This window comes from Solanum stenotomum, unplaced genomic scaffold (genome assembly GCF_019186545.1).
Source record: "Solanum stenotomum isolate F172 unplaced genomic scaffold, ASM1918654v1 scaffold16038, whole genome shotgun sequence".
NCBI classification, from domain to species: Eukaryota; Viridiplantae; Streptophyta; class Magnoliopsida; order Solanales; family Solanaceae; genus Solanum; species Solanum stenotomum.
In genome coordinates this window covers 1-13,015 of record NW_026023858.1, presented here as the reverse complement: position 1 = coordinate 13,015, position 13,015 = coordinate 1, and the positions used below count along the sequence as shown (strand labels likewise).

Here is a 13,015-nt window from a genome sequence, read left to right as displayed (position 1 = left end):
GACCCAACACCCAAGGCGTGTTGGGCCCATTAGATGCTCACCTTGTGTCTGTATGGCCCATTTGCCAATAAAAAGACAATCATGCTTATGTGTTTAATTGAAGGACGTATATGTCGATTTAAACAAATCAATTATCTATGGGGGTGGGGGTTAACTTACCTTTATTTGCTTTTCTTGTAGGATGAATCCGACGTTTGAGCCATTGAGAACTCGAATGGTGACTATACCTGATCCTTACCTCCAAGTTTGGTGGAAATTCATGAACAAGGACGATAAAAAGAAAGTGCAAAGACACATAGGCCATCTCCCGTCATTAATGGAAATGGTGGCTTACCCCGACTTGATTGGAACGATGGTGAAATTTTGGGACAGCAACAACACAGTTTTTCGGTTTGGGGAAGTAGAGTTGACTCCGACTATAGATGAAGTCCTTGCCAGTTACGAGAGTGTCGGCATGTGCAACAAGAGGAAGCACCAACCCGATACTGATCTTCTATTTCCAAAAGCATGGGATTTTGTCGAAATCAAAGAAAAATTATCACTCGTCAAAGCTGAATGGATGGACAGGCTGCCCGGATCAAATATTCCACTTCGGAAGTTGTATTATTGATTTGGACGCGCAAGAGCTTACGAAAAGTTTAAAGATGAATTTGTGTCGGAAGAAAAATGGAAGGAAACACGCCTCCTCGCATTTGCGATATGTCTACTTGGGACAATGGTGTTTCCCCAAGGACCAAACTACACCATCCATCCAAGTGTAGTAATGGTTACTCATGCTATCTTTAACGGAGTAAGCTACGGGCCTGTAAGAAAGTACTACAATTTGGCCCCTATGATCCTTGCTGACATTTACAGGGCGTTGGATAGGTGCAAAAACGGCACACGTTTTTTTCAAGGGTGCAACCTGATACTTCAATGGTGGATGATGAGACACTTGATCAAAGCTCATGATCCAACAGAACCAGATCCCTTGGAAAGACCGAATAGGCTCGAAAGTCACGATTGGTGGGTGCAACGTAATCATTTCAACAGGACTGGAGGCCAAGAGTTTTGGTACCCGAGACTTCAGGGTTTGAGAGAGGAAAATGTGCAGTGGTCCATCCAATGCTTGGTAGTAACAAAACAAATTGTGATCCGAAGTGGAAAGGCCCCCTACTTGATATTTGCTGGGTTGAGAGGAACTCGACCATATGCTCCTTCTCGAGTACTTAGACAGCTAGGAGGGAAACAAGAGCTTCCTCAGATAGAAGACATGACAAGATTTGTGACGGATCATGAAAACGGCGAAGTCGCTTTTACTAAAAAGATGCTTCAATTATGGAAGACTCGAAGGGTATTGGGCGAGCCGGTGCCAAATAGGTTTCGTCCGGAATGCTCTAAGGATTACAAAGAATGGTTAAAGAAGAGTCTCGCCGGAACTATCGAACCCGGTCCAAACGTTCCCCATATTATTGCAGATGTTGGAGCCAAGCATCAAATCCGACTTCATCAACTCCAAGAGAAGTTTGATAGGAATGAGCTGAAGTATCAACGTCGGCACTCAGAAGACGCCAAAGTCATAGCTCAGTTGAAGAAAGAGTTACAAAAATCCAGGCAATGTATGTCAGAATTAGATGATAGCATGGAGCAGCAGATTCAGTCGGTCGAGAGGTTCAGACATCAAGAAGGGGCTCGGTTGGCAAGAGATCACCTATGAGCGAACAAATATGCTATGTGGGAAAGAGGTTAGCATCGCCAAAAGGGCCAGACTTGGTGAAAGATCAGGATGAGCTTGGAGTTTATTATCATCCCCTGCGTGGGACTGCTTTATTTGTACTTTGTCTTGTAATTTATTTTTTCGGACTCTTTTCCCCAATTTTATGTTTGTCAAACATTTTTGAATGTTATTAATGAAATATTTTGGGGATAATGAATTGACTTAAAAAGACATATACATCCTTCAATTCGCTAGGCCTACCCTTGGCACAAAAGGGTCACATGAATGTTTAGGACGCGATATTTCTCTGTTTACTTGTGTACTTTAACTGTTTATGTGGTACGTTGCTTTGAATGAGGACATCTTTAGCCCACTCCTTTTCAAAAATTTCTGAAAATCTCTACAATGCTAACTACAAGTCATTACTAAAATGTCCGACCAAAATTTCTTGAGTCTTGAGTTTCTCAACCAAAAATAAAATCCTACTATCAAATCCTAAAACATTACTCCATCATCTCAGGAAAGGTAAAATTACTGCTAAGATGGAAAAAGGGAAGGGCATCGACATAGAGCTAACTGAGGAGGATTTGAGGATGAAATTACAGCGGCTCAGACGAGAGATCCAAGAAACCAGAGAAAGGAGAATAGAAGTGGAGTTCGCCACCGCGGTGGCACGAGCAGCAAATGCGGCACTAGACGCGGAGTTGGCAGCAAAAATGACAAAATGTGTTGTTATAGATGAAGAGACAGTTGCTGTGCGGAAAAAGCGCGATGCCCTCAAAGAGATAATCATGATGCTTCAGAAGCCACGTGGAAAACACTCTTTCTTCAGCCAAGAGGCCACCAACAGTGATCCCAAAGGTGCTAGACCTGAAGCTACTGAAGAAGATACTGGGGAGGAAATTGTCTATAGGCCTCCTCTTCAGGGACGATGGAAGGAAGGAAATGAGAAAACCACCCTCGAAGCATATGAGTTTACCCCCCGTGATTAATGCGACAATCAGAAAAAGAATGGCTTGGGTAGAGGCACATTTCATCTTTTAGGAGCTTTATTGTCTGTTTTTCACTTTCTTTGTAATCTTTAAGAAATGAATGAATGAAAATGAAACTTCTTATGTATTCGAACTACGTAGGGCCTGAATTCTCCCTGAGAGATACGTAGGCAGCCTTTCAAGGCCCGACCCCTATCTTTTAAAAAAAAAATTATCTTTTCCCCTCATTCTACAAGGAAACATTGAGTTGAGATCAATAGATGTCAGAAGATGCAGCAAGAAGACCTTAGCTCAACGTAACTTAACCTTTATGAGTCACCGACCTCAGCATAAAAATACGAGCAAATTCCTGCTTGGTCAAAAGTCAGTCCCCATTATTCGTGGGTTAGCATGTCCTCAAACAAAGCAACTTTTATGTGTTTATTTGCTTTCTATGTGATACTTTGCATTATTTGTGATTAATCAAAAACTAACAGAGTTGCCTTTGAGTTGTTTTTCTCAACAGGTAGTTAGAACTGGTCTGTGTCGATAAGCTGGCTGATCATCCTTATTTCACTAGATCTAAAGGTCCTACAGATTCCTTCCCCAATCAAAGTTCGCAAAAGGGAGAAGCAACAATGGGTGATAACAACGAAGAAATCAGCCTTACTGATGTCGTGGTGGCTCAACCCGCCCTTGCTGATCAGAATGAACTGATTCTGCAGTTGATGCAACAGATTGCTGAGATGAGGGTCTAGATGCAGAGAAAAAACGATTTGCCTCCTCCGATTTTTGCTGTCAACGCTCAACCAGACGGAAGACCTCCAGCTCAAATTCCCCCTCCTAACGTGGAACAAGCTCAAAACCCGCATTTAAGCCTTGCTCGTAATCCCTCCATCATTGACCTTACCACCCAAAACCCCCATTACGCCTCAGCCTCTTATCACACACCACCCACTCCTCAAAATACCAACCTCCAAGCGCCACTCCCTTCGCCCAATGCAAACCACCAAACTGGCCTACCCCCTCAATGCCAAAATGTTAACCACCCTAACATTTCCCTCTATTACCAAAATCAACATACCAACCCCCAGACTTTCCCTCGAAATTACCAAGCCACTCAAAATGCCCAAAGTCCCTCTATTGCTCCACCACTACCACAAAAGGCCACTTTCCAAATACCGATCCCCAATGAGCATGACGTCCATGGTTCGGAGCTCGACCACTATGAGGAGAGGGAGAGAGAGTGGAGGTCAAAGGAAGAGACCGCCAAGATAGATGTGAAGGAAGAAATTAGAAAGGCCATGAAGGAGTTGAACTGCATTCCTGAGGTCGCCGGATTGAGTTACGAAGACCTGTGCATTCATCCGAATTTGGACCTCCCGAAAGGGTTCAAGGTGCCGAAATTCGACATCTTCGGAGGAACGGGGAATCCCTTGGCACACTTGAGGGCCTACTGTGACCAACTCGTAGGAGTTGGGAGAGACGAAGCTTTGTTAATGCGGCTTTTTAGCCGAAGTTTGAGCGGAGAGGCTCTAGAATGGTTTACGTCTCATGAAACGAAACAGTGGTCTAGCTGGAACGCTTTGGCTAAGGACTTCATAGAACGATTCGCCTATAATGTGGAGATCGTTCCTGATCGTTACTCCTTAGAGAAGATGAAACAGAAGCCAACCGAAAGTTACAGAGAATTTGCATATAGATGGCGGAAGGAGGCAGCTAGAGTTAGACCTCCTATGTCGGAAAAGGAAATCGTCGAAGTGTTTGTGCGGGTGCAAGAGCCCGAATATTATGACAGAATCATGTTGCTCGTTGGAGCAAAATTTGCTGAGTAGTCAAGGTAGGTGAGACTATCGAAGATGGATTGAGAACCGGGAAGATTGCCCGTGTTGCTGCCTCGCCCGGATCTTCGGGTTTGTTGAAGAAGAAAAGAGAGGATGTGTCTTCTATCTCCTATGAGGGGAAGAAGACCCCAAGGAAAACCTCATCATACCAAGGTCGTTCTCGACCTTCACAGAGTTCGTACCCGGCTTGTTATACACAAACTGATTACCAAAATAATCATCCCCCTAGTTATCAAAATACCCCTCCTCCCATTTACCAAACTCCCCCTACCATTTACCAAACTCCCCCTCCAACTTACCAAACTCCACCTCATCACTACCGGAACGTCGCCCCCAACTGTGCCAATATTCAGAAAAATTACCAAACGCCTCCCCCAATGTACCAAACCCCAACTCCACTTTACCAAAATACCCCCTCGAACTACCAAGCTCCACAACAAGACTACCAAACCAACTCATATCACAGATATCAAGCCCCCCGTCCGAATGCTCCAAATTATCGCCAAATGCCTCCCCCTCAACAAGGCAATTACGATCCCACCCGTCCCAGATTTGAGAAGAAGCTTGCTAGAATTTTCACTTTGCTTATTGAAAGCCGAACAAAGCTGTTCGAGCGATTAACTGCTGCAGGATATATTCATCCAGTGGGGCCCAAGCTGGTGGACACTAGTTCAAAGTTTTACAGACCTGATCAGAGGTGCGCATATCACTCTAACAATGTTGGTCATGATACCGAGGACTGTATCAACCTGAAGCATAAGATCCAAGACCTGATTGACCAGAATGTGGTCTCTCTTCAGACGGTTGCGCCCAATGTCAATAGTAATTCTTTGCCAAATCATGGAGGCGCCACTATCAGATGATGATTGGTGCGTGACAAAAGCAATAGTTCCGATTGCTCCTGACGAGTTGGAAAAGGCTGTAGCTTCGTTGAGCATCAGAGAAAAGAAAGAGTTTGTGATTCTGACACCCGAGAAGGTTTTTGCCTTGGTGCCGCGAGAAACTCTTACCCGACCAAAATTTGTGATTGAAACGGCTGTTACTCAAGGCATGACCAGATCTGGTAGGTGCTACACACCGGAAGAATTGGCCCAAGGGGGGTAGAAGAAGGATCAGGCCAAAAGGCCGATTAGCGAAGCTGAAGCAGAGGAGTTCTGGAGAAAGATCCAGCCGAAAGATTATTCGATTGTGAAGCATCTAGAGAAAACGCCAGCTCAAATTTCTATGTGGGCTTTATTGATGAGTTCGCAGTTGCATAGATAGGCTTTGATGAGAGCTTTGGATGACACTTATGTGCCTGTGGGTACTAACAGCGACAATCTAGCAGCCATGATAAACCAAGTCATTCGGGGACATCGAATCAGCTTTTGTGACGAAGAGTTGCCCTTTGAAGGAAAGATGCACAATAAAGCTCTGCACGTCACCGTCAAATGCCGGGACAAAGTTATAAATCGTGTTTTGGTCGACGATGGGTCCGGTCTCAACATCTGCCCGCTTTCGACTCGCAAGCAGCTGCAATTCGACTTGGGAAAGGTTCAACAAAACCAGGTCAATGTGAGAGCTTTTGATAAAGTGCAAAGAGATACATTGGGCGCGGTGAACTTAGATATTCAAGTGGGGCCTGCAGAATTCAATGTGGAGTTCCAGGTGTTGGATATCAATACTAGCTACAATTTGCTTCTGGGAAGACCGTTTATTCATATGGCCGGGGCTGTGCCGTCTACCCTTCACCAACTGATGAAATTTGTTTGGAAGGACCAGGAATTGGTCATTTATGGTGAAGGGAGTCATTCCAATGGGTATGCACCAATCGTTGATGATGTCTCTCGAGGTTGCGACTTTTACACGGTGGAGCTGGTAAATGCCATCGATGATGACTTGGCTCCACAGCCTCCTATGCCTGCCATGTACAAAATGATTGCTACTGTCATGCTCCAGAAGGGTTTCGAACCAGGTTTCGGGTTGGGGAAGCATTTCCAAGGAATTGTCGACCCTATCCAAATCCCGGCCAAAGGAGAGAAGTTTGGTTTGGGGTATGTCCCCACAGAGGCTGATGAAACAGAGATGAAGAATAGGAGTGTTGATCAAGCATTGGCCAGGCCAATTTCTCATCTATATCAGTCATTTTCGGTACGAGAAAATGTCAACGATAGTGGTCTCGGGGAAGGAATCTGGGGCCTATTTGAGGAGATTGATGCGGTCATCAAGGAAGAGGTTGGAACATCAAGGATCCATAATGTAGAACCTGATGAGCAATTGCAGAACTGGACCTCCACACCACTCCTGATTTCCCGTTCATCTGGGTAGAAAAGACATGTGTCTTTGTTTGATTTAAAATCGGTGGTAGTCCGGAAGAGGCCCGAGACCCATCCTTTATGCAACTGTTATTTGTTTGAAGCTTTTAAATTCCTTTGTGATGTTTAAAAAGGCAATATGGCCCTCGGCCATGGCCAAAGTTTGTGCTTGTCTTACAATTTAAATGAAAGCCTCTTTTATCGAAAATTTGTTTACTTGTCTGTTTATATTTTATTTTCCTAACTTTGTTTGTTTATGATTTCAGTAATATTAATTTAAAACCTGCCAATGTCATGTCGTGTCATGTACCGAGTGAACAAAATGAGGCAGGTGATGAGGAATGTGAGGAATATGAAGAAGAGAATGAGGTTCCCGAACATGTTGCTGAAGAGTTTCGACAATTCGAGAATCAACACAAGCCAAATCTTGAAGAAACTGAAACTGTGAATCTCGGAGATAAAGAATGCGTCAAAGAAGTCAAAATCAGTGTCCATCTGACTGAAGCCCAAAGAAGAGACCTGGTTCATTTGCTCAGGGAATACATTGACGTATTTGCCTGGTCTTATAGAGATATGCCAGGATTGAGTACGAATATGGTGTCCCACAAGTTGCCAATCAATCCAGATTTCAGTCCAGTAAAACAAAAGACTCGGAAGTTTAAGCCTGAGTTGAGTTTAAAGATCAAAGAGGAGATTACAAAGCAGATCGAGTCCCAAGTAGTGGAAGTGACGCAGTATCCGACTTGGTTAGCTAATGTTGTTCCGGTTGCCAAGAAAGACGGAAAAATCAGAATTTGTGTTGACTACAGAGATCTTAACAAAGCTAGCCCGAAAGATAATTTTCCATTGCCAAACATTCACATCCTCATTGATAACTGTGCTAAGCATGAGATGCAGTCGTTTGTGGATTGTTATGCGGGTTATCACCAGATCCTGATGGATGAAGAAGATGCAGAAAAGACAGCTTTCATCACGCCCTAGGGTGTATATCATTATCGAGTGATGCCTTTTGGTCTCAAAAATGCTGGTGCTACTTACATGAGGGCTATGACGACCATCTTTCACGATATGATTCACAATGAGATCGAGGTGTATGTAGATGATGTCATAATCAAGTCCCGCGAGAGTTCAGATCACTTGACTCACTTGAGAAAATTCTTTGACCGTCTGCGTCGATACAATTTGAAGTTGAATCCCGCTAAATGTGCTTTTGGGGTGCCAGCTGGCAAGTTGTTGGGATTTATAGTCAGCAGAAGGGGCATTGAGCTTGACCCTTCCAAGATCAAGGCGATCCAAGAATTACCTCCTCCGAAGACCAAGAAGGAGGTGATGAGTTTCTTAGGAAGGTTGAACTACATCAGTCGGTTCATAGCTCAATCCACCGTGGTGTGTGAGCCCATCTTTAAGTTATTGAAAAAAGATGCCTCAGCCAAGTGGACCGGAGAATGTCAAACTGCTTTCGATGCCATCAAGGACTATTTATCCAATTCACCGGTGTTGGTCCCTCCACGAGAAGGGAGTCCGTTATTGCTATATTTGTCTGTCTCAGATAACGCATTGGGATGCGTGCTTGGTCAACATGATGAGACCGGAAAGAAGGAGCGAGTCATTTATTACTTGAGTAAAAAGTTCACTCCATAGGAGGCTCGTTACACTCTTTTGGAGAGAACATGTTGTGCTCTCAAAAGTTGAGACATTATTTGTCTTCTTATACCACATACCTTATTTCCAGGATGGACCCGTTGAAGTATATTTTCCAGAAAGCAATGCCGACCGGAAAGTTGGCTAAATGGCAAATGCTTCTGAGTGAGTTTGACATCGTGTATGTGACTCAGAAGGCGATAAAGGCACAAGCTTTGGCTGATCATCTTGCAGAGAATCCAGTTGATGAAGAGTATGAACCGCTCAAGACTTATTTTCCTGATGAAGAAATAGCATTTGTGGGTGAGGATATTTCTGAAGCATACACTGGTTGGAGAGTGTTCTTTGATGGAGCGGCGAATCATCAAGGGAAAGGAATCGGAGCGGTCTTAGTGTCAGAAACCGGTCAGCATTATCATATGGCGGCTAAACTCCGATTCAAATGCACGAACAACATGGCTGAGTATGAAGCTTGCATTCTCGGTCTGAAGATGGCAATTGATATGAATGTTCACGAGTTGCTGGTTATTGGAGATTCTGATTTGCTAATTCATCAGGTTCAAGGGGAATGGGCCGTGAAGAATCCAAAAATCACACCATACGTGCAATATATACAGAAGTTGTGTAAAAGATTTCGCAAGATTGAGTTCAGACATACTCCCAGAACACAAAATGAGTTGGCCGATGCTCTTGCCACCGTTGCCTCAATGATCAAACATCCGGATACAAGTTATATTGATCCGTTGGATATAGAGGTTAAAGAGCAGCCTGTTCATTGTTCACATGTTGAAGCGGAACCAGATGGTTTGCCTTGGTATTTCGACATCAAGAAGTATTTAGAGGACGGGACTTATCCTGAGAATGCAACGCTCAACCAAAAGAAATCGATACGCCGTATGGCCGTCAATTTCTTTGCAAGTGAGGAAATCTTTTATAGGAGGACTCCAGATTTGGGTCTTCTCAGATGTGTTGATGCTAGTGAAGCTGCAAAGCTTTTGGAACAGATACATGCGGGAGTTTGTGGTACTCACATGAATGGGCTCACTTTGGCGAGGAAGATCTTTCTCGCCGGTTATTTTTGGACGACTATGGAGCATGATTGTTGCAAGTTTGTGCAGAAATGTTATAAATGTCAAGTGCATGGAGATTTGATTCGGGTGCCTCCTCAAGAACTCAATGCTATGAGTTCACCTTGGCCTTTTGTAGCTTGGGGAATGGATGTCATTGGTCCAATAGAGCCAGCTGCCTCTAACGGACACAGATTCATTTTGGTTGCCATTGACTACTTCACCAAGTGGGTGGAAGCAGCTTCGTACAAGTCGGTAACCAAGAAAGTTGTAGCTGATTTTGTTCGCAACAACCTGATATGTAGGTTTGGAGTACCAGAATCCATCATTACTGATAACGGAGCAAATCTTAACAGTCACTTGATGAGAGAGATATGTGAACAATTCAAGATTACTCACCGGAATTCCACCGCCTATCATCCCCAAATGAACGGAGCTGTAGAAGCCGCCAACAAAAACATAAAAAAGATTTTGAGGAAGATGATTGAAAATCGCAGAGGTTGGCACGAAATGTTGTCATATGCTTTGTTGGGTTACCGAACAACTGTCAGAACATCAGTTGGAGCTACTCCATATTTGCTAGTATATGGAACAGAGACAGTTATACCTGCAGAAGTTGAAATACCTTCATTGAGAATCATCCAAGAAGCTGAATTGAATGATGCTGAATGGGTTCGCAAGCGGATTGACCAGTTAACCTTGATCGATGAGAAGAGAATGATTGCGGTTTGTCATGGTCAACTTTATCGACAGAGGATGATCCGTGCTTTCCATAAGAAAGTAAGATCCAGAACATTCGAAATTGGTCAGTTAGTCCTTAAACGCATTTTCCCTCATCAGGATGAGTACAAAGGGAAATTTGCACCGAATTGGCAAGGACCCTACATGGTTCGCAAAGTGTTATCTGGAGGTGCCCTAGTCCTGTCGGAGATGGATGGCACTGAATGATCGAAACCGATCAACTCAGATGCTATCAAGAGATACTATGTGTGAAGTTTTAGTTTGTATTTTTTGTCATTCCCTTGTAATTGTTCCATTTGCTTGTAATCGTTTCATTCAAAATATTTCCTTTTGTAAGGAACTACGTTTGACCTGAATTCTCAAGAATGAGATACGTAGGCGGCCTATGTCGGCCTCGGTCACATCCTTTTTTTTACCTCATTTAATATTTCCTTGTATTTGAACTACGTTTGACCTGATTCCTGCCTCAACGGGATACGTAGGCGCCATAAGGGCTCGGTCATATTCCCCGTCAGATTTCTATTTCTCATTACAGTATAAACTGGGACAGAATTTTTGAGAGGGACTCAAAAATTCTCGAGAAGAAGATCTTTTCAACAAACCAAGACTGAAGTTACTTCGAGATCTGCAATTGGGATAGGATTTTTGAGAAGATCTCAAAATTCCATGATTTGATCACCAACGGTTAAAGATAAGCCAAGATAGTTAACTGGGACAGAAATTTTGAGATGGACTCAAAATTTCAACAGTTTTATCGACAGTTCAGAGCGACTTTGAATACTTCCCAACAAGTGACCAGATAGACCTCGAGGCGTCAAACTCTGAATGACGTCCATTAAACTTGACGTGACATGACACTTGGCAGTGACTTTTTCCAAACATTACTTTTGAAAATCTATTTTCCTTAAAAACTTTTCCTTCATGTTTTGATTATTTTTGCATAAAAATATTTTGTCTTATCTATCAAGAAGCGGGAGATCGGAGGAATCAACCGGAGATAGCAAGACAAAGAGCAGACAACCGAAGAAATCGACACATATCAGTTCATTTTGTAAAAAACTAACAATTTTTCTGTGGATGCAGGTCTATAGGTTTGCCTCAAGATCGGCATATTCTTCCATCCAATGAATACAGAGAAGTCAAAAGGGCGAAGAGCACCCCAAATTGACAATTTTTATGCGGATACATGAAATATCTTATGCTTTTTATACTAAGAATTGAGAATATGAGTAGCATTACTTTATTCAAATTCTCAGCAAAGCGAGGTTCATAACGAACATGTAACTATGTTCAGAGATGGGACAAATGAAAATCACGAAGAGAGCAATATTATTATTTCCCAGCAACCACAAATACATGAAAAATATTTATCTGCATTATATTTTCAGATATGATAATCTTCCTACCCTAAAGGTTATTTATATCATATTGTCGAATGAGACGATACCACTATCCGGAGAGTCATTCGTATCGTATTATCAAATGAGATGATACCACTACTCCGAGGATCATTTTTATTTATATTGTCGAATGAGACGACACCACTACCCGAAGAGTCATTTATATCATATTGTCAAATAAGGTGATACCACTACTCCGAGGGTCATTTTTATTGTATTGTCAATTCAGACGACATCGCCACTCGAAAGATACCCGGGATATCACCTGTGTTGTCTGGTGAAGCATTATCTTCATTCGGTACCAGGGATGGCATCATTAGAAAAGAGATTCATGCATCGCGGGTAAAAGGTTCATGCATCGCGGAAGACAAGTCATACATAGCAAGAGAAAATATTCATGCATGTCGGGAAAAGATCATGCATTGCAAGAGAATGATTCATGCATCGCGGGGAAAGATCATGCATAGCAAAAAAAAATAATTCATGCATCGCGGGAAAATATCATGCATAGCAAGAGAAGGATTCATGCATCGCGGGAAAATATCATGCATAGCAAGAGAAAATATTTGTGCGTGTCGGGAAAAGATCATGCATCGCAAGGGAAAAAGATTCATGCATCGCAGGAAAGGAATCCATGCATTGCAAGAGAAGATTCATGCATCGCGAGAAAAAAGATTCATGCATCGCAAGAGAAGATTCATGCATTGCGAGAAAAAAGATTCATGCATGGCAAGAGAAGATTCATGCATCGCGAAAAAGATTCATGCATTGTGGAGAAAAAATTCATACATCGCAAGAAAATCAATGTCAATTGCATCATTTCTCTTTGCAAAAACGACATCACGAGAATCATCAACAACAACATCGAGAGAACCGTCAACATATTACATATGCATATTTTATTACTTCGTCATCAAAAGAAGAGTACATTGAAGATTATATTAGAAATACAAAATACAAGCTTTATTTGCTTCACGTCAAACTCGATAGAGTTTACGTCAAATGTTCAAGGAGAACAATTAAGTGTCAACACGGTAAAAGACACTGTCTCCCATTTGAATTGCATTTTTATGCTAATGAGTTTTATCTCAGTCTTTGTCGAGAGCATCCGAGAGGATGAACTCTCAGAACAAACCATAGGTGCGGACGACATCAAAAAGGATGCAGCACAACGTGGAACTTTTTCTTAGCAGCGAACTGGGACACAGTCCAAAGAGGAGTGCCAAACTCTTAGGACGCGAGCAGAGGAGCGACTTCTACCACAATCAAACCACACCCCTATCAGAAGGCATGTGGGTTTATATTTGGGTTTGTTGGTTTCAGTTTCGTATTCGGAAATTTTTTGGTCTCTACCGGAAGCG

At 42.8% G+C, this 13,015-nt stretch overlaps 1 protein-coding gene across 1 annotated transcript; it reads left to right on the top strand.

Annotated features, from left to right (window-relative positions):
- Window positions 1-8,901: 8,901 nt before the first annotated feature.
- LOC125850317 (uncharacterized) lies at window positions 8,902-9,545 on the top strand. Its single transcript, XM_049530167.1, has 2 exons — window positions 8,902-9,223; window positions 9,451-9,545. The coding sequence occupies exons 1-2, from the start codon at window positions 8,902-8,904 to the stop codon at window positions 9,543-9,545; spliced, it is 417 nt and encodes a 138-aa protein (XP_049386124.1).
- The last annotated feature ends 3,470 nt before the right edge of the window (window positions 9,546-13,015 follow it).

Excerpts from the sequence above, each read along its gene's own strand:
- LOC125850317 (XM_049530167.1), top strand. The coding sequence starts at position 8,902 with ATGGCTGAGTATGAAGCTTGCATTCTCGGTCTGAAGATGGCAATTGAT. Across the intron at positions 9,224-9,450 it reads TAAAGAGCAGCCTGTTCATT|ATACATGCGGGAGTTTGTGG; the intron begins GTTCACATGTTG and ends CTTTTGGAACAG.